This window comes from Mus caroli, unplaced genomic scaffold (assembly GCF_978045245.1).
Source record: "Mus caroli unplaced genomic scaffold, Mus_caroli_1 scaffold_3, whole genome shotgun sequence".
NCBI lineage: Eukaryota > Metazoa > Chordata > Mammalia > Rodentia > Muridae > Mus > Mus caroli.
In genome coordinates, this window is record NW_028227258.1 from 66228387 (window position 1) to 66248419 (window position 20033).

Below are 20033 nucleotides of genomic sequence, written 5' to 3' on the forward strand. Positions count from 1 at the left end.
CCTGTGGTACAAAGTCGATGTTCTTGTAGCTTCTTGGTAATCTCAGGAAGAGCTAAACTTTCAGGTGTACATATCTCCTCTCAGTCAGTCCTGTGATCACCCTAGGAAGCCTAATCCCAACCTTGAACCTGTGTGACAAAGGGCATCCCAAACCCATGAACCTGAAAGCTGTGGGCTGGATGCTCAAAAAAATGCATCAGTCTTATCTCTTTCAAACCTTCTTAGGCTTACTGTCAGGCTATTGCACATGACACTAAATATATTATATTTTTTGATGTATGTTGGACAATTAGATCCTAACTAAATCCACCTGAGAAAGCTAATTAGCAGGGCAGTGGCAATCTTGATTCCAGCCCAAAGTTTAGATCCCAATAATCTAAATATCACCCCAGCTGAGGGCAGTAACACATGCTTGTAATCTCAGTACTTACAAGGCTGAGGCAGGCGGATCAAGAGCTCAAGGCTAGCCCAGGCTACATACTGAGTCTTTCTTAGAAAACAAATAAAAAATTACAAAATAAACAACATCCCTCCCCTGTGCTAGCTGGTATCTGGGAACAAAGTGAGGGACAGCTCCTTCAGTAATCGTGGAGTAGCACTCATGGACTGGGCCATCCATCCTGGATTCTATACACTATATCCTACCGTGGCAGGCAGCAGGAACAGGAGCAAGAGGGAGGGGTCTGGACTAAAGCAAAGTCTTGAGAATCCCTAGAGCAAGAAGGCAGTGGCCATTGCACTCTATTCTATAGCTAGCATTTCAAGCCTCTGCTTAATTCAATTCTATGACTGAAGTTCTTGATAAAGGCACTACATTTGGGTTTTCCTCTAAGAATTTAGGCAGAAGATCATTTGCAGGGTGTAGTCACACTTGGAAACACCCTGCTAAGGCTACAACTCTTCTACTTTGGGTAGAAGTGGGAAGGAAAGAGGCAGTGAAGATGTCAGAATCTGTTATAATCTGCTGGTCCAATTTCTATACTTATGCTAGTTGCAGAAGAATAAAGGCAGAAAATTGGCCTAGCTGATCCTCTCCCAGACAGGCCCCAGTGGGCTCATTAATGTCCATGGCAGACAGTAGGGTCTCATGATCTGTTCTCCTCCTACTCCCTGGGCCTGAGTCACTTGTACTGAGTCAGCTTCAGGGAGTGAAGCTGAAGCCAGGAGCTGACATCACACCCTTATCAGGCTGGAAAGGCTTCCAGTGTGACATGCAGCAGATGTCTCTGTACAAAGGTTACAGTCCTGAAAAGACAAAGCTAATCTCTTTGGAGTGTCATTATATAGGAGAGGGTGTGATTGAGGGTTGGTTCCTAAATCACTCTCTGATTCCTGTGCCACCTTGCCAACTCTATGGCAAAATAGTTATAATTTGGCTACAAATAGGAAGGAAAATTGAGGCTAAGAACTGCTTTTTTTTTGGGGGGGGGGTTGGGTGTGTATGTGAGTCTGTAGGGAACATAAAGGAATCCTCATAAGAACATGGAAACTTCTGTGAGATCTGGCCAATGAAGAAGAGTTTTGTATGGAGACTCCAGGAAGAAAGTAGCCCCCATTGGGCCTCTTCTCTCCCAGAGCCCCCATTGGGCCTCTTCTCTCCTGGAGCCCCCATTTCACTCTTCTGGAGCTCCTCCATAGTGGGAGAAGCACGGGATTAACCAGAAGCCGCAAGGACAACCGAGACTGGGAGCCAGTATCAGGGCACACCCAGGAATTCTCCTTTACAATGTCTTGCTTGGGCTTTAGAAAAATGTGTAGTTCATTTTAGTAAGGCACGTGCATACTTAATGCTTCCGTAAAGTTTTCAATCAAGATATACACTAACTAGATCCTTATATTGGAGCTAAAACTTTGTTAAACTTTATCAGTTCCTAGTCCAAGAACAGTATTTTATCCTCCATCCTTTTGCACACTGTACAGGGAAACAGCTAGTTGTTTAGTGAATGTTTCATATAATGGAGGAAGAAAGGAAAACCATTTCCCTTGGTACCTCAAGCACAAAGGCGTTAGTTGGCATATCATCAAAATATCGAAAGGGACTGGCAGAAATTCCTATGCTGAAGTCTCCATGCCTAGAAGCCTAGTGGTATTTATGTTTATTTCCCAAGGAGCCTCAGTGGAGTTAAGTGTTTCACTTAACTCCAGCATCAGATAACCCAGAAGGGCCTCAGGAAGTGCGATCTTTTTCCTTTTCTGGATCTAGTAACCCAAGAGGAGCCAGGTGGGGAAGAAAGGCAACTGGAGAACCCACCCTAGAGATTTAAACACTCATAGAATACCTGCCTCTCAGAGCCATCCATAATCCTGCAGCAGAAGTTAGATGCATAGAAGAGGGACCCCAGACCAGCACAGGGTAAGAGAGACCCTAAGGCTTCTGCTTTTCTGGTCCTAAGATGCAGACTAAAAAATAGATACAGGGAAAAGTCAAGCCAGACAGGAGGTACCAGTGAACCCCTCCCAGAAGCACACTCACTCTGACCAGCTCTGACCTTCATGAGACAGCTTCCCGAGAAGCTCAAGCCCTTTAGGACCTCGGTTCCATCAAGGTCTGGATTCTTCTTGCTTTGCAGCGACCTCCCTTTCTAGACCCTGGACTCTGCTGCCAAACTAAACAGAAATGGAAACAGTCTGACCTAGCTCCCAGAATGGCTTGGGCTTTGTCTGTACATGAACGTGGAAGTGTAGGCTGTCACATCCTGGGCTCTTCTTCTCCAATGACCTCTTAGAGGTGGGATCTGGGGAAGCAGATGCTGAGAAATAACCTAGGCAGCTCAGCAGTGACTATGAGCACAAGCTATGAACTGGCTCCTGGTCTAACAGTCACTACTGAGTGGCCTTAGTAGTCATTTAATAGTCTCTAAGCCTATTCCTCATGGGTAAAATCACACCACTTAAAGTTGTTGTGAGGATTCCTCGTACATCTGGCATGCTGCCCAGCATATCAATGGCCAATAAATGCTGGCACATTTAGTTTTAGTATCATTAAAATATCATAATAAAATACATTTCCAGGGTGAACAGGCTCTGAATTTCTCTTGCCTACTGCATTTCCTTTCTCTACCCACTGACATCCCTCTACTTGAAAGAAACTCTACTGTATTAACTATGTGGGTGGTTTACACCACACACAGTCAGATGCCAGGACATGGGCATATACATTCCAATGGTGCAAAGTCTTCATTTTTTTAATCCCTTCTTTCCTAGGCTTGGCTGGCAACCAGGACTAGAGCCTACCAACAGTGAGCCAGAGATGAGGACTGAAGCACAGCTGTCGGGGACATCAGAGCACTTGGCTACTCACTGAGTACTTTTCCCACTCTTTCTAGATGTATAGTGGAGGGTGGCACTAAGCTACTGACTGCTTACCTCCTGCTCCGTATCACAGGTTAGGTACTCTGCTGCTGCCCAACTTTCTTTTTTCAGCTTCATCTCATCAAGTAGGCATTAGATTTACTTTGCCAAGGCTATTTCTCTCTCCCCCTTTTATATTTCTCAAAGGAAGGCAGGCTGTTACATTCTGCTGAGGCCCTATTGGTAGAGAATAAATCTATGCTAACAAAAAGTAGGATCTTTGGGGAGTGAGAGAAAAGAATGATGATGAGGAGTGGCCAGGAGAAGCAGCTGGTGTTCTAGTTAGCATCTTCTCTCTCCCAGCACATAGAAAGAGCACAGCTCCTTTTCCTTCCCTGTGGTGGCTGCTATGATCTCAGCGAGGCCAGGTCTCAAGCAGGGTGCACCAGGTCTGTGTCACAGTTCTTAGTATGTGGTTAATGGAATGACAATGCCATTTAGTGAAATCAACCCTGGACAAAGTCAAGAGTATCAGCCTTGCCATTAGTTAGATGACCTAAGATAAGTCACTTTATCTCTCTAGTCTCTGAATTTTTCCTGTGTAAAATGAGGCCAGTGGAATACATGAATTTTAAGGTCTTTTTCCATTCTAACATTCCATGTTTCTATAAGTGAAATGAACAGAGGAAAGGACAGAAAGTAGAGTAACCCCCATATAAGACATCCTGTCTTCATGTAACGCTCAGACACCTTGCCCATCTGTCCCTCCCCCAAGTTTACCTCATCCTCATTCTCCACTTTAGGGTTGCTGGCTGTTCGTTTCAGGTTGCTGCTGAGACTTATGCTGGCCGTAGCATCTGACTTAGAACGCTGGTGAGTCCTTTTAGAGGGAGACAGCCCTGTGTCAGGGGCTGGGCTTAATGTCGGCAGCTCCCTCTTTCGGTGAGCTGGCTTCAGCTCATCTGAGAGGATTAGCTTCCGTAACTTGGTCCCTCGGGAGTGTCGTTGAGTGGAAATGTGCATGTCTGAAGAGTAGGCCCCAAGCAACAGGGCACACTGGAGGGAAAAGTTGATGCTCTGGCGACAGCGGTGGACTATGTAGGGCTTAATGGCATCGCCCACATCCTCATCCATGTGGATATACATGTTAAGCAACTGGGGCAAATAGAAGTCCACATCCTCATTGCGAAAGTAGAAGAGCCGGTTGCCAATGTAGGCTTGCACTCCAGGCTCCTTGGAGTTATACAAGTATGAAATGGCCATAGAGATGTCAAATAGTTTTGACTCAAACAGCCTCAGGAGCCAAGACTGTTTGGCTGAATTGTTCTGTCGTCGGCGTCTTGCTCCTTTGGCTGTGCCAGAGGCCACAGCAGCCCCCATCTCATCTTCTTCCTCCCTGATCTGGGCAGGTGGATCATCTAGGCAACGGATTTCATTGTCCACACCATCCCCATTAACCAACTCCAGGGGGGTGCCTTTGCTAGAGATGGCTACACCTCCATGCAAAAGCTTGACTTTCTCCAGTACCTCCTGGCAGGCCTTCTGGGCTACCTCAGGGTCAATCACTGACAGTTCCCCGACCCCCTCCGTGATGACGCTTAGTAGGGAGCCCCCATTATTCCCTGATGGGTTAGGAGTAGGCTCAGAAGTTGGCTTCAGGGTGGCAGGCTCCACTACCATGTCTCCCATGGCTACAGCCAGACTTCGAGCTTCCAAGCTAGAGGAAGGAGGGAGAAAAGAACAGAAAGGGACACATACACACACTGGTTAGTGGTATCATCTTCAGGTCTTCCCTTTATCATGAAGCCTGTTCAAGCAATTCCTCCTTCAACATCAGATGAAGTCATCTCAATAGAAATCTGTCTTCACTACCTCCCACTACTGATCATTGTGTTTGTATGTATTCACAGTACCCTTGGTTCTTCGCTTGTATGTGAAAAGGCTGTTTTACATGTGGCATGTTAAAACAGCCTGACACATTTTTCAGGATACCCCAGTATCAACTCAAGTCTTACTCTCTCTTTTCTTTAACTCTAAATACTTTTTTTTTTTTTTGGTTTTTCAAGACAGGGTTTCTCTGTGTAGCCCTGGCTGTCCTGGAACTCACTTTGTAGACCAGGCTGGCCTCGAACTCAGAAATCCGCCTGCCTCTGCCTCCTGAGTGCTGGAATTAAAGGTGTGCACCACCACGCCCGGCTCTTAAATACTTTTTTTCTTGCTCTCCTGTGTCACCTTCAAATGCTCATGGTGATACTTTCCTTTTCTTATTTAAGCTGTATCTCCTTATTCATAACATGTATCACACACCAGTCCTCTGCCTCTCCCCCAATTTAGTATCAAAGCTGTTACTGTCTTCTGAGTCTTACTCTATAGCCCGGGCTGTTCTTAAACTTGTAGCAATTCTCCTGCCTCAGCCTTCCAAGTACTGGAATTTCAGGCACCAGCTACCACTCTATGCTTTGGTTATAGATACTTTCCTTTTCAGACTCAAAGAATCCAGGGAATAAGATCAGCAAGTACAATAGTAGGCTTCGCTTAGTAGAAAGCATCTCTAAAACAGTCACCCAGCCGTCATCAACCTTGCAGAAGCTGCCCTTCTTCTTCACATCTGGCTTCCTAACACCATACCCAAGCTCTACGCTTATAAGCCACACAAATGTAAACACACCATGTATCTTTCTCTTGGCTTCCTCAGCTGCAAACTGAGGGAAAAGTCCTTACTTTACATTGCTGCTATACAGAAAACAAGCTGATGTGGATTAAAGGACTTAACACAGCTCTGGCACACAGTAGTACTCTAGTATTCAACAATGCTAGCTGACTTGTAACCCCATGAAAGGTTAGTAAGCCACGTGTGCATATATCCTCTGGCTCTATAAGGGATGTGAACTGCATTAGTAACCATTGCCATTTTAAACTCTTGAGAAAATTATGACCACCTTTCCCTACCCCTAACTGCTTTCCCCACTGTCACTGTCACATAAAAGCTCTAGAAACTGAAACGGTTCTAAGGTGACAAAAAGAAATCAGGACTCTGGATGAACTTGTAGTAATAGTCAGAGAATGCTGCTGATAAAAGCCACTGCCTCTAAGAGTAGCCTTCAGAGTGTAACCAAACCAGATCAGGACAATCAGCAAAAAGCAGGAGGGAATTTCAAAGTGATCCAGATCGGGAAAATAAGTCTAGAATATTTTATCTGGTGATCCTGGCTTCAGAATCTGGCATAACCATCAGTAAACTCAGAGTCCTCGTCCCAAACAAGCAAAGAGCATCTAATGCACACTTCAAAGAAGGGGAGGCTTTTGTAGAACTGGAGAGTACGTCATTTCTAAGTGCTAGTGACATTTTCCTTTGTCCTAGGGAGGCGGGCTATCTATACTTTGGATGGGTAGAAAAAGGGTGTTCAGTATATGATTTTCTGGTCACTCTGAGGAATTTTTATTCATCCCCCTGCCCCAAGATAGGGGTCTCTGTGAATTTCCAGCTGGCCTTGAACTCACTATTCAGCAGGGAATGGTCTTAAACGTCTGAACTTCTTCCTGCCTTTACTTCCCAATCCCTAGGGTTAGAGGCACATTTACCTGTTTATGCAGTGACAGGGACTGAATCCAGGCTTCGTGTGTGCTAGGCATGCACTCTACCAAGCTGCACTTCCAGCTGCAGATGCCCTGCTTCCTCCCACCATCCTTCCATGGCATTCATCTGACCAGTATCACATAGTCCAGTTTCCTGCCACTCCAGCAGTCAGGACCAAAGCGGTGCAGAAAGAAACTTTTCTACTCTCAGATACCAACAAAAAGAGACACTTTAGTTCATCTTCCTCCCAACTGTCAAGCAGGAAATGTATCTCCGCACTTCCTGATGAAGTGCTTCCTATCAGTAGGTAAGAAGGTGGTGTTCCTTCACTACACTCTCCCAGAGTCGGGCAGTGCTTCTGAGCAGCAGAACCAGGATGGCTGCCTTTGTGCATCTGCCTGTAACTGTGACTGTAGATTGCACAGGAATAACAAAGAAGCTTTAATCGCTCATTGCTGTGCCTCTGTAGGGCACCTCATGATCTTTATTTCAACTGGAACTTCTACCTTCTAGACCTTCTGGCCTCAACCAATCCCATTCAGCTAACTCTTTCTCAGTGTCTATATGCTTAGCTCCTCCTTTTCATGGTTTCTCTTCCAGAGAGTTCTAAATTACAAAGCTCCTAAAAGTCTGCTTTTCAAAACCATAAAGGGGGACTGATACCGGGTGCAGAACGGTAACCCCAGAGAGTCAAGAGGCAGGAGGGTCAGAGCACAAAGTCATCCTCAGCTACACAGGAAAGTTCAAGGCCCAGGCTGCAGGCATCATCTAAAAACAAACACACATACATTGTAAAGGGATTGTGAGAGTATAAGCTTACGAGTGGACTGCTTGCCTAACGTGTACAAAGCCCTGTGTTTGATCCCCAGCACCATTAAAATAAAACCAACCAACCAGGCAGTGGTGGCGCACACCTTTGATCCCAGCACTCAGGAGGCAGAAGCAGGCGGATTTCTGAGTTCGAGGCCAGCCTGCTCTACAGAGTGAGTTCCAGGACAGCCAGGGCTACATTGAGAAACCCTGTTTCGAAAAACAAAAACAAAAAAACCCAACCACCCCCAAAACTTCCAAGTGAAATGAAGTTCTGTCATTCTCAAACACAAGAGTTCTTAGATTGTCACCAGGAAATTCACTTTTCCTGTTCCAAATAATTGAAATTGTGTTTATTATTGACTCCAGGAAGACAGGTAAAGACACCATCACCCTTATATCCCACGGGCAAAAGAAGACAATTTCCCAAGGCTCAGCAAGGACCCCATATCACAGTATTCAGAGTACTTCTATAGTGCACAGACCCTCTCACCTGTCCAAGAAACCAGATGATATCAACATGTGCAGAAAAGCTGGGCATAGGGCAGGTAAGGGAGGCTCAGTGGGTAGGAACGCTTGCCGTGTGTGCAAGCTTGGTGGCCCGAGTGCCATCCTTTGACCATAAGGCAGGAGAGAATCAACCAAGTCAGCAAAGTCATCTTCTCACCTCCACATGCATGGGGTAGCATGTGTGTTATTGTGTGAGCATGCACATGGACACACACACAAACAAATGATACATGAAATTTCAGAAAAAGCAAGGCATGGTGGTATGTGCCTGTAATGTCAGCACTTGGGTAGTAGAGGCAGGAGGAACTATTGTCAAAACAAAATTAAACCCAAAACCAAAATCCAAAAAAAAAAAATTTAAAAATTTAACAATAACGCCCCCCCCCCCAAAGTAGGGCAGATAAGCCCAACTTCTCTTTTATACAAGCATCTCTACTACTAGGTACCACCTGGTTCTTGGGGACTCAGGGACTGCCAGTAACAGAGGATTATAGGAAGGATAGGATCAGATCATATTGGCAAATGAGACAACAGAATAGGGACTGAGTAGACCTCTACAAGCTCAAGGATCTGAGTCTGATCCCCAGAACCCATGGCAAAAAAAGCCTAACATGAGGCATGGTAGCACACACTTGCGATCTCAGTGCTGGGGAACAGACAGGCAGAACCCTAGCATTTATCAGCCAGCCAGGCTATCCTACTTAGCCAGCTGCAAGGGAAGGAGCGCCTGTCTTTTTTTTTTTTTTTTTTTTGGTTTTTTCGAGACAGGGTTTCTCTGTGTAGCCCTGGGTGTCCTGGAACTCACTCTGTAGAGCAGGCTGGCCTCGAACTCAGAAATCCACCTGTCTCTTCCTCCCAAATGCTGGGATTAAAGGTATGCGCCACCACTGCCCTGCTTTTTTTTTTTTTTTTTTTTAAGTTGTTAGTCAGCATCTGATGAACAATACCTGAACTTGTCTTCTGCCTTCCACATGCATGTGCACACAAATAAACACATATGGGCAGAGACATATACACACAGTAAGAGAATTAAAGAGTTACTTCAAAATCTAAGTCAAATATGGTGTTCAACATCAACTTCTTCATCTTTAAGTAAATAAAAGCCAACCATGGAATACTATTTTGAAGTAAAAGGATTAAAATGCAGAAATAAAAAAGGGAGAAAAAACAAAGTCTTTCATTTATCACTCTTCCTCCTACAAGCTGTAGCATCCACAGCTGAGGCACTAACTCTCCTTCAGATAGACTGCAAGGAAAAAGAAGAGGCCTCCTGTCTGAGCCTAGCAGCCTGAGATGGAGGCTGGGGAAAGATCAGAGCTTAAAATGTTGTCAGCTGGACCCCACAGAACTGGGAGAGGAAGGCATGAGAAATAATCTTAAATCAACTTCATGGGATTTAGAGTTACCATGGAAACAAACCTGTGTGCATGTCTGTGAGGAATTTTCTAGATTTGGTTAACTGAGGTGGGAAGATCCATAGGTGGCACCACTCCATAGGTCAGGGCCCCAGAGTTAATCAAGAGGAGGCAGCAAGGTGAGCGCGCTAACATTCCTGCCTCCCTCTCTGTTTTCACTGCAGATACAACCAGCTGCCTCACACGCAAAACACTATGCTTTACCCACTGTGCTGGACTATAACCTCAAACTGGGAGCCAAGTCAATTCTCCTTAAGTTGCTTTTGACAGGTGTTATGTGATAGCAATGAGAAAAATAACTAATACAATAGAGAAAGTCTAAGTATCAGGGTGGATCCAGGTTACACTAGTACAGAACTGCTTCTGAAGAGGAAGAGAAAGTGGCCACAATGTGTTTTATGGGCCTGATCAGTTATGTCTACAGAGGTCTTTGCAGGGAATACTACCTCTTAACCAGGCTCTCTGCTTCAGAACACCTTAAAACTTCTGTTTGCGAGAGGAGTGGAAAAACAAAAAAACAAAAACCAAAAAATCTCTGCTTGCACAGAATTTAATGAAAAGGGTCTTTATGAAAAGGCTTACTGGACCGGCCTCTCAGGAAAGATGGTACCGAGACCCAAATTAATACCCTTACCCAATTACTATTATTGCTCCTATTGCTTCTTCAGTCTTTTTCCTTGCATGATAAATATGAACCGCTCCATACCAATCCTGGTGGCCTAAAAAGCTCCCAAATTTTCATAGACTAGCTTTTAAGGATCATCTGATCTACTGTTCTTCTTACAAACAGCCAGGTCACCTCAATTTCCCTTCCTTTCAAGGATCCTTTGAAATGGATCAGAAGTGGAAACAAGATAAAGGAGCCAATATCTTACTGTATGAGGTGGGTAGTAAAGGAAAATCAGCAAAAGCTCATGGGAAAGAGGGCCAGGGGTAGTATACTGAGGGCCGAGTGCAGCAGTGGGTGATTTACCTAACACGAGCACCACTCTGGGTTCAATCCCAGCAAACCCTACTCCAAATTAATAAAAAGAAAGGCTCAGGTTCATTAGCCTAAGCTACGTAAGTGTCAGGTTGAAAAACAAAATAATGTCATAATTACCTAAACAAGTATGAATCTTCTACAATCAAACCCTCTTCCACAAAGGGTCAAGAAACAGTCACAAGCACTGAAGTGAAGCTATGGAAATAAGCTTTAGACAGAAGCTTAAACTGAGATAATTAAGTGGTGAGCTCTGATCTGCAGGGTGTGAACACAGGTGAAGGGAAAGGGACTGTGAGTTTGATCATAAATCCCTATAACACTACTGAATGTTGCCAAGTGTGTGCACTCCTTTAACAGTAGTTTTTAAAGATATGCCATTCTTCAAAAGGGACTCTATCATCCTAGGCTGCTTGTTCTGCTGCTACGAAGTTCCTTACTGGGGCTGGAGATGGTTCAATGATTATGACCACTGCCTGCTCTTCTGGAGGACCTGGGTTCAATTCCCAGCTCACATGTGGCTTACAACCATCTTTAACCCCAGATCCAGAGGAACAGACATCTTTTTCTGGTCTCTGCAAACAACAGGCACATATGGGGTGCATGGCAGGCAAACAGCCATGCACACGAAATACATTTTTTTCTTAAAAAAAACAAGTTCCTTTCCATATTTGAAGGTATAGCACAAAGCTTCAAGGACTCATTTTCCCCCTTTTAACTTAATAGTAAAGGAAGAATGACATCTCCATTTTATCCTGTAGAAACTCTGGATTGAGCAGTCTAGCAAGCTCAAGCCCCACCAGGAACCAAGTATGTTTGTTCAAGGTCTCAAAGGATGGTGGCATCAGGGAAGAGGGCATTCTCAACCACAGCATTGGGGGAAGGGCAGTGGTCTTACAGCAGTTAGGTCAATATTGACCAAGCTGAGAACTCTGTGCAAGGCCATGCAACAGGTATAAGCAGATTCCAACCAGACAGCCCAAGCCTGCTCCAGGAGCCCATGATAGTCTGACAAATGGTAAAGACAGCAACCTGCATTGCTCACCTTTTTCTGAACTCGTCCTTATTTGAGTCCCAATGTGCTTAGACTAGGCCTTCTCTTTTCCCATGCCAATTACTGAAAGGATCCTTCTAAAGCTCTTACCCAAACCAAAGCAGCTCCACTTGCTATATGAGTGTTCAGCAAACATGTTCCCATACAGTGTGGACCCAGATGAGAAGCAAGGAAAACCAGGGGGCTTCTCCCATAAGTGGGGATCATTAGTAGACTGCACTCCAAGTAATTTCAGGGTAAGGAGAAGTGGAACAAGATAGTATATTTTCAAACCTGACCAGACGTAGAGTTGGAAGATGGAGCACCAGTGCCTTCTTTATTATCTCAGGCCAAGAAAGATGTGGAAGACAATTTTTTTTTTTTTTTTTTTTTTTTTTTTGGTTTTTCGAGACAGGGTTTCTCTGTATATTCCTGGCTGTCCTGGAACTCACTCTGTAGACCAGGCTGGCCTCAAACTCAGAAATCCGCCTGCCTCTGCCTCCCAAGTGCTAGGATTAAGGTGTGCGCCACCACCGCCTGGCTATCAAGGTTCTTTTATAAAGACCTTTCTACAAACACACTTTCTGACCACAGAATGTGGAGTTATGGGTCAGGTACAGAAAAAAAGGGCACAGATGGTCAACAACTTAATGTAGTGGAAGAAAGAAAGAGTTGAGAAGCAGCAGGCCAAGCAAGAGCTTGTATTTCAAACTGACTTTGTACTCATGGCCAGAGACCAGAGAGATCAAAATATCAAAATAAAAGAGAATTCTCAAGATGGCAAAGCCACTAGCAATAAATACCTCTCACCTGACAGCCTGTAGTGTTTTATAAATTAAAAAAGTACAATTCTTCCCCAACAGGCATCCTGTTATTAGCCTATTACAGCACTGGTGCTTGCAGAATGGGCCATTTTCTCAAAAGACCATCCTAGAGTTCAAGTGAGGAAGTTACAAGCTGAACCAAGGGGCCCTGACTCTGAGTATACATCTCTTTACACTGTCTTATATATGTTCCTTTTCCCAATCAGCCCCAACCCCAGGCACACACACACACAAACACAACTTCACCTTAGGTCCAAATACTTATGAAACAAACCAACAATAGTCCACTAAGCTTCAGTCAGGAAAGTAATGGTTCCCCTTAGGTCTAGACAGGAGTAGGAGATTCTGTGATCTAACAGAAATCCCAAAATAATCTAAAGCAAAATTTCTCACAACTTCATTCAGTTTCCATGCTCAGTTTCTGAGCATCTTTCTTAGTGGTTGCTCTTAAACACTCAACAAAATGTAATCTGATTGATAAAGACTTCTTTAAAAGTTGCTTCATCCTTCAGAAACACATCTGTCCAGAAAAGCTTGAGACAACTGTGGCTCCCCATCCTCTCACATCTTCTTAGTTCAAGCTTTAGCTGATCTGAAATCATATGTGGAGATAAAGGACATGATAGAGAATACTTAAAGACCACAGGGAAAACAGAGCCGAGGGAGACAAACATCAGCTGAATCCTGGAGAGAGGTGTCAAAAGTTGGAAATCACTATCCGTAGGGGTGTTCATGGCAGAGCTTTCTCCTACGGGAAGCCCTCCAGAGGGCTGGAGATTGAGAAAGGGGAAAGAGAAGCCAAAGACAGCCTCAGGTATCATCAGGCACCCTAGAGAGGGGTTGAGGACTAAGGTCAAAGTGGATGGTATCTGGGTATGATGACAGTAGTCTGAGATCCTTTAAGAAGAAGGGAATAGGCAATTCTTGGAAGTCAGGAGCTGGGGGAGTGGGTTATGGTGAGGTCATGGAATTGGAAGCAGAAGAGAGGGATACAATCTGTAGCTGAGAGAAATGAGAACTCCGTGCTGAGATTGCACAGACTCGGAAGAGTGGGGCAAAATAGGAAAAGGGATAAAGGCGGAGTCCATAGAAAAGGCTTGTGAGCAGAAACACAAACGGCGAGGAAGGCAAACATGGATGATGATGTAGAAGGGGTCAAATGTGGAAAAGGTTCACGACTTAGGAAGATAGTTACGGAACAGAGGCAACAGAGGTACGAAGTGTGTGTCCTGCTGGTGGGGAGGTGGAATCCACGGGGCAGAGGGAGGGGCTAAACTGAAGAGGAAGCCAGAAAGCAGAGAAGACTACCCCGGGCCCGAGAGCAAAGGGTGAAGGACCTCGGGGTGCAGCTGCCACCAGGGGGGCAGTTTTGTAGCCGAACCCAGGTCGCGGTAGGCTGGGCGGGACAGGGTGGCAGAAGGACCCCCCCACACACACACAGGCAAAGGCGACTCACGGGGGAGGAACCGCTTACCTCCGGGGGACCCTCGCGGAGGGGGTGCAGGCGGTCGGGGTCGGACTGCCGACACCGCCGCCTCAGCAGCAGCGGCCGCTCCCGGGTTCCATTGGCCGCCTGCGCTTCCCTGACAGCGGCCGCGGCGGCTGCACCAGGCCCCGGCTGCGGGGCTGCCCGCGGCGCCGCCTGAAGGGGCCTTCACGCTACCTCAAGTTGGACCGGACCCCACTAGCAGGACAAAATAACAATTCCTTGGCGGGTTCCGATGTAAGAGTCCCCTGGGCCCGAGCCTTTCTTCCGGGGGATTGCTTTCCTGCTTCCCGGTGTCAGGACACTACCGATGCCATAGTAATCTGAGTCCAGTGAGCTGCCCGACTCACGCCTGTTCAGAAAGGAAAAGGGGGCGGGGAAGAGCTTTTGGAAGCTAGGGAAGGAGCGGGGAGGGGGTGGGGGCAGGGAGGAGGGGCTTACGAGGGAAGGCGGGCCCTGTGTTTGAGGGCGGACCTAAAAGATCAGCCTTACTAAGGAAGCCGAGAGGGAAGTAGCGTGGGTAGGATCAGTGGAGGGACGTGGAGGTACCGATATTTTATGTACTTCCAAAAGTGTATGAACATGCAAGTTATATATAAACTATTCATTTGCGTAAACCACTGAGTTACCGTAACTGCCACCAGTGGCTTTTTTCTCCCTCTCCTATCCTACGGGATTCCTTTCGTAAGTCAGCCGGTGGGACCCATGCAGGAGGTCCAGAAAACAGACAAGAAAGAGAAGGGACGAAGAAAGGAGTACAATCACCTTCATTTCCCTCTTCCTACTCATCTTTAAGGATGATGCCATGAGTTTGCCCCTATAGCTTCAGGAATGGCCCAGCCCAACCGCCTCAATCTTTCACTGTTTCGCACCATCACTCTGGGACAAGGTGCTGCTTCCAAGGTCACCCCAGCTGCTAAGGCCTTAAAAGAGGCTGGACAAGCCAGGTTAGGAAAGGTGAGTGAAATGACAAAAGTTTGGACTTATTCCTTTTCCAAAGGCTACAAAATCATGTGAGACAGGCCTCATAGATCCCCCACAATCACTGTCCCAACGCTTTTCCTGAGACTTTTCTTAGTATCTTAGGCCCCTTGTAAGGGTAGGTTTGTTTTTTTTTTCAAGACAGGGTTTCTCTGTGTAGTCCTGGCTGTCCTGGAACTCACTGTGTAGAACAAGCTGGCCTTGAACTTAGAAATCTGTCGGCCTCTGCTTCCCAAGTGCTAGGCCTAAAGACGTGCGCCACCACTGCCGGGTGGGTAGGTTCTTAATATTCTACAGGAAGCTGGTTGAGCCTAGCTCTTGGGTGACATCTTCATTGCACTTATAAGCTGATTTGAGATCTTTGTTTCCTTTTTTTCCCCCTTTCTTCTCTAGCTTCCTTCCCATCCCCTTTCCCTTTTTAGAGACAGTTATTTTTCCCAGGCTGCTTGTGATATTCCTTGGCTCAAGCCACTGGCCTGTGGAGCATGTGGGAATATATCCACATGCCCCCAAGCTGGACTAACCCATAGCTTCTGTATAATAATATTGACAATATTATTATAGTACTACATTAACAACAGTAGTATCTGATGTAATAACATTTTCTAAGGTTTGGGGGGTTGGGAAAATCAAGAAAGTATGGGTTACAGTACTACATGTCTGTTATTGAAACAGACAAATGATGAGTGAACCATGCCCCTGCTTCCGTATTTAACTGGGAGGCAGAAAAAAAGCTAAAGCTGAAGACAGGGCTGAGAATTTGGCTCAGTGGTTTAGAACTGTTGCTCTTGCAGAGGAGCCCGGTTCACTCCCAGGGGGTCCAATGCCATCTTCTGACCTCTGTGGGTACCAGATACATACACACACGACAGAAAAACATTCATAGAGGTAAGATTGAGATTTTTATTTTTTTATTTATTTTGAAGCTATAGCTTGAAATGCCTGCATAAAATCTGCAGCAGGCACAGAAGTAGAACAAATGGAGTTCTTGTTTGCTGGAGGCAAGGGGCAGACCTTTGTTAAATCTGCACAGAAGGCCTGGTTGCATAGTATATGGTGGACAGTGGAAGACTTCTTGTGAATAATGCAAGGCAGAACCTAGTATCCAGTGGGATAAAAGGGAAAGAACATTCTGAGAGGGAAGAAGACAATGTGTGCTGAATAATAGAAATGGGAATCTTTTAGATCATCAGGACAGGGCAAACAGATAAACTAGGCTGGGGTGGGGGGTGGTGGTGATGGAAGATAAGCAAAGAAGAGCGACAGGGTGCCAAAGAGAGTTTCACTCTGTCCCTGTGGTCTCGGCTAGGCGATCCCCATTTCACTTGACAGGACCCACAGTTCTTGGCTAGCTTCCAACCAGCTGTATCAAGAGGTGGTGGCCTTGCGGTAGCCTAGAGTTTAAAATGTTACAGGTTCCTCCAAGACCTGGGATTCCATGGCGCTGCAAAAGTAGGCTTTGTTTATTTGGAGACAAGATCTCTCTCTACATTGCCCTGGCTGTCCTGGAACTCACTATGTAGACCAGGCTGGCCTCAAACTCAGAGATTCCACTGTCTCTGCCTCCCAAGTGTTGGGATTAAAGGCATGCGCCACCAGAGCCCAGCCAATGGTAATTCTTAATCACATGAGGCCATTCCCTCATTTACATACCAACATAGAATTAAATCATAGGTAAGTAAAAAGTCTACTTCAAAATTTCTGGCGGTGGTGGTGCACACCTTTAATCCCAGCACTTGGGAGGCAGAGGCAGGAGGATTTCTGAGTTCGAGGCCAGCCTGGTCTACAGAATGAGTCCAGGACAGCCAGGGCTACACAGAGAAATCCTGTGAGCTCAGTTGTAAATGTCTTTGCATTTGTGGCTCTGTCTTCCTGCTTTTATCTGGAGAGTCTGGGTGTTTGGTTTACTCATTACTACATACATCGCAGCTTTGTTTCTGCCTGTATTTTGACATTGTCATTTGTTTCTGCTGTGTTCATGATTGAATCTAGAGCCTTATGCATGCTGAGCAAGTGCTATTCCACTGGGCCCTATCCCAGCCCTGCTCCCTTTTGTGATCTAGGTTTTCAGTAAGTTGCCCAGGCAGGTTCTCAAACTGCAACCCTGTCTCAGCCTCCCAAGTAGCTAGGATTAGAGGCCTAATTTTTTTCTAGACTAGCTCCTAAGGAAGTGGTCCTCAACCTTCCTAATGCTTTGACCCTTTAATATAGTTCCTCATGTTGTGGTAACTCCAACCATAAAATTATTTCGTTGTTACTTCATAACTAATTCTGCTACTGTAATGAGTCGCAGTGTAAGTATTTTTGGAGACAGAGGTTTGCCAAAGGGGTCAAGACCCCCAGGTTGAGAACTGCCACCCTATAGGAAGGGAAAGATTTACCTTTGCATTCTAAGTATCCAAAGTTTTTATACCACAGGGAAAAAAATTCACATATGTTGATACAGCAGTCAGCCTGAGTTCAGAGCAGATATGAGAATTTAGTGGGACATAAGGAAGATTTACGAAGTTGTAAAACAATGTGATTATTTCACTGATGTCTTATTTGGTAAAGTGTACTTTTTAAAAGTGAATACATTTAAATTTTTTGGTTTTTCGAGAGAGGGTTTCTCTGTGTAGCCCTGGCTGTCCTGGAACTCACTCTGTAGACCAGGCTGGCCTCGAACTCAGAAATCCGCCTGCCTCTGCCTCCCAAGTGCTGGGATTAAAGGCGTGCGCCACCACGCCCGGCTACATTTAAATTTTTAAATTCGTAGGTTTAACTAATTTTTCTACATTCCTATTTGCCTTTTTTAAAAGCCTTAGTCCTTTTGTTTTATTTGGAAAAAAACCAAAACCAAAAACAAACAAACAAAAATCCCCAAGATTTTGGCTGGGCATGGTGGCCTCCCAGCAAAGGCAGACAGATCTTTGTGAGTTCAAGTCTAGCCTGGTCTACATAGGTAGTTCCAGGATAGGCAGAGTTCCATAAAGAGACCCTGTCTCAAACAAAACAGGATCTCACTCTGTAACCTAGCCTGGCCTCAAATCTGAGCTCTTCCTCCCTCAGCCTCGGAGTGAGGGACTTACAGGAAGGCTGCTTGGCTTCTCCTTGGTATCCTTAAGTGTCAGATCATAAAGCCATTAAAAGCATAGAGAATTATATTCCAATCTGATTTCCAAATAACTCAACCGTGACAAGTATATTCAACTCTGAAGCATATTATTTGTACTATTGTTTAAATTCCTCTTTTTGTGTGTGTACCAGTGCATGTGTTTGCTGGTATATACACACATGTGCTGTGGAGACCAGAGGACACATTTTGGTCGTGTTCCCTCAGGTGCCATCCACTTTGGGTTTTGTTATTGCTGTGTTTTCCGGTTTGTTTTTCTCTCACTGACCTGGAATTCACTGAATAGGCTGTGCTGCTGTCCAGTAAACCCCAGGACTCTCCTCGTCTTTGCTTCCTCGCTGTTAGCGTTGTAAGGAACACCACCGCACCTGGCTTTTAACTGCGGATTTTGGAACTGGAGAGATGGATCAGTGGTTAAGAGTACTCAATGCCGGCTGGTGAGATGGCTCAGTGGGTAAGAGCACCCGACTGTTTTTCCGAAGGTCGGAAGTTCAAATCCCAGCAACCACATGGTGGCTCACAACCACCCATAATGAGATCTGACTCCCTCTTCTGGAGTGTCTGAAGACAGCTACAGTGTACTTACATGTAATAAATAAATCTTTAAAAAAAAAAAAAAAGAGTGCTCAATGCTCTTGTGAAGGACCCAGGTTCAATTCCCAGTATCCACAGAGTAGCACACAACCACCTATGACCCTAGTGGCAGGGGATCTGATGCCCCCTTCCTGCCTCCTCAGGCACTGGGTACACATGGTGTACATAAATACATGCAGACAAAACATTCACTTTATACCACAATCACTGAAAACATATGAGCATATCTAGTTGAAATAAAAGCTTCAACCTCTTGGTACAGGCCTTTTATCCCAGTACTTGGGAGGCAGAGGCAGGCAGATTTCTGAGTTCGAGGCCAGCCTGGTCTACAGAGTGAGTTCCAGGACAGCCAGGGCTACACAGAGAAACCCTGTCTCGAAAAACAAAACAAACAAACAAAAAAACTCATAATCCCTCCGTGTACAACACTCTCATAGTTTTGGGCTTATTTTGTTTCCCTTTTAGAAACAATATTTTAAGTTCTGCTAAACTGATTTCACAATGCAGTAATGGGTTACAATATAAGCTTTGAAAAAACTAGACTGAATAAGTCATATGGTGAACCTGAGCCATCGATGGCTCAGCAATTAAGAGTGCAGGTGACTCTTGGAAAGGACGTGGGTTCGATTCCCAGCACCCACATAGCAGTTCACAAGTCTCTACAGCTCCAGTGTCAGGCAATTCAATGCCTTCTGGCTCCTGCAGGCAACAGGCATGCACACTGTGCACAGCCAGACAGACAGGCCCAACATCTATATATACAAAATAATAATCAAAAAACCATATGGTAAGGTGAGACGGCTCAGTGGCAAAATGCTTGCTGTTCTTGAGAGAACCAATGTTCTGTTCCTCACACTGACTTCAGGTGTCAGGTGGTTCAAAACCACCTGTACATTCAGCGCCAAGGGAAATCTGACACCTTTTTCTTACATCCATGGTCACGTGGACACACACACACACATATATATACATATATATATATAAAAGAGAGATGAAAAATAAAAGTCATATGGCAAGTGATAAAACTAAGATTGGCATTCATCATCTTTCCAGTAAACATCTCATCTTTACTCAGTGAACACTGTGTGTGTGTTTGAGACAGGGTCTTGCTAGCTGGCGAAACTCACTATGTAGACCATGCTGGCCTCAAACTGTAGAGGCCTGCCTGCTTCTCCCTCCCAAGAGCTAGGATTAAAGATTTTATCACCATATGTGCTACATTATCTATCAATCAGTTTTTTTGAGACAGGATCTGTGTAAGTCCTGGGACTCACTTGGTAGCATTAGTTTTTTCGGTGTTTTGTTTTTTGAGTATAATTCCTATACTGATTTACAGAGTGGGTAGCTTTCCCTTCACTTTTGTGGTATTGGGGCAGAAACCTAAGCTTATGCATGCCACACAAATGCTCCACCACAAG

At 45.2% G+C, this 20033-nt stretch overlaps 1 protein-coding gene and 1 long non-coding RNA gene across 5 annotated transcripts in view; one reads left to right on the top strand and one right to left on the bottom strand.

Moving 5' to 3' along the window:
* The window catches only part of Pi4kb (phosphatidylinositol 4-kinase beta), a 32513-nt gene extending 18343 nt beyond the window's left edge, over positions 1-14170 (bottom strand). For 2 of the 4 annotated variants that reach the window (XM_021158581.3, XM_021158580.3), the window contains exons 1-2: positions 13917-14170; positions 4072-5008 (exon numbers count right to left, since the gene is read on the bottom strand). In XM_021158581.3, the coding sequence (XP_021014240.1) occupies positions 4072-4980 (909 nt within the window). In that variant the 5' untranslated portion in view covers positions 4981-5008; positions 13917-14170. Of the gene's footprint in view, positions 1-4071; positions 5009-6873; positions 7776-13916 lie in introns of those variants that run through there. The other 2 variants (XM_085835680.1, XM_029474924.2) reach the window with 2 other exon arrangements.
* LOC147005520 (uncharacterized) lies at positions 13965-18598 on the top strand. The gene is made up of 3 exons (XR_015046697.1): positions 13965-14165; positions 14725-14885; positions 18308-18598. It is a non-coding gene; the product is annotated as an uncharacterized LOC147005520 (long non-coding RNA).
* The last annotated feature ends 1435 nt before the right edge of the window (positions 18599-20033 follow it).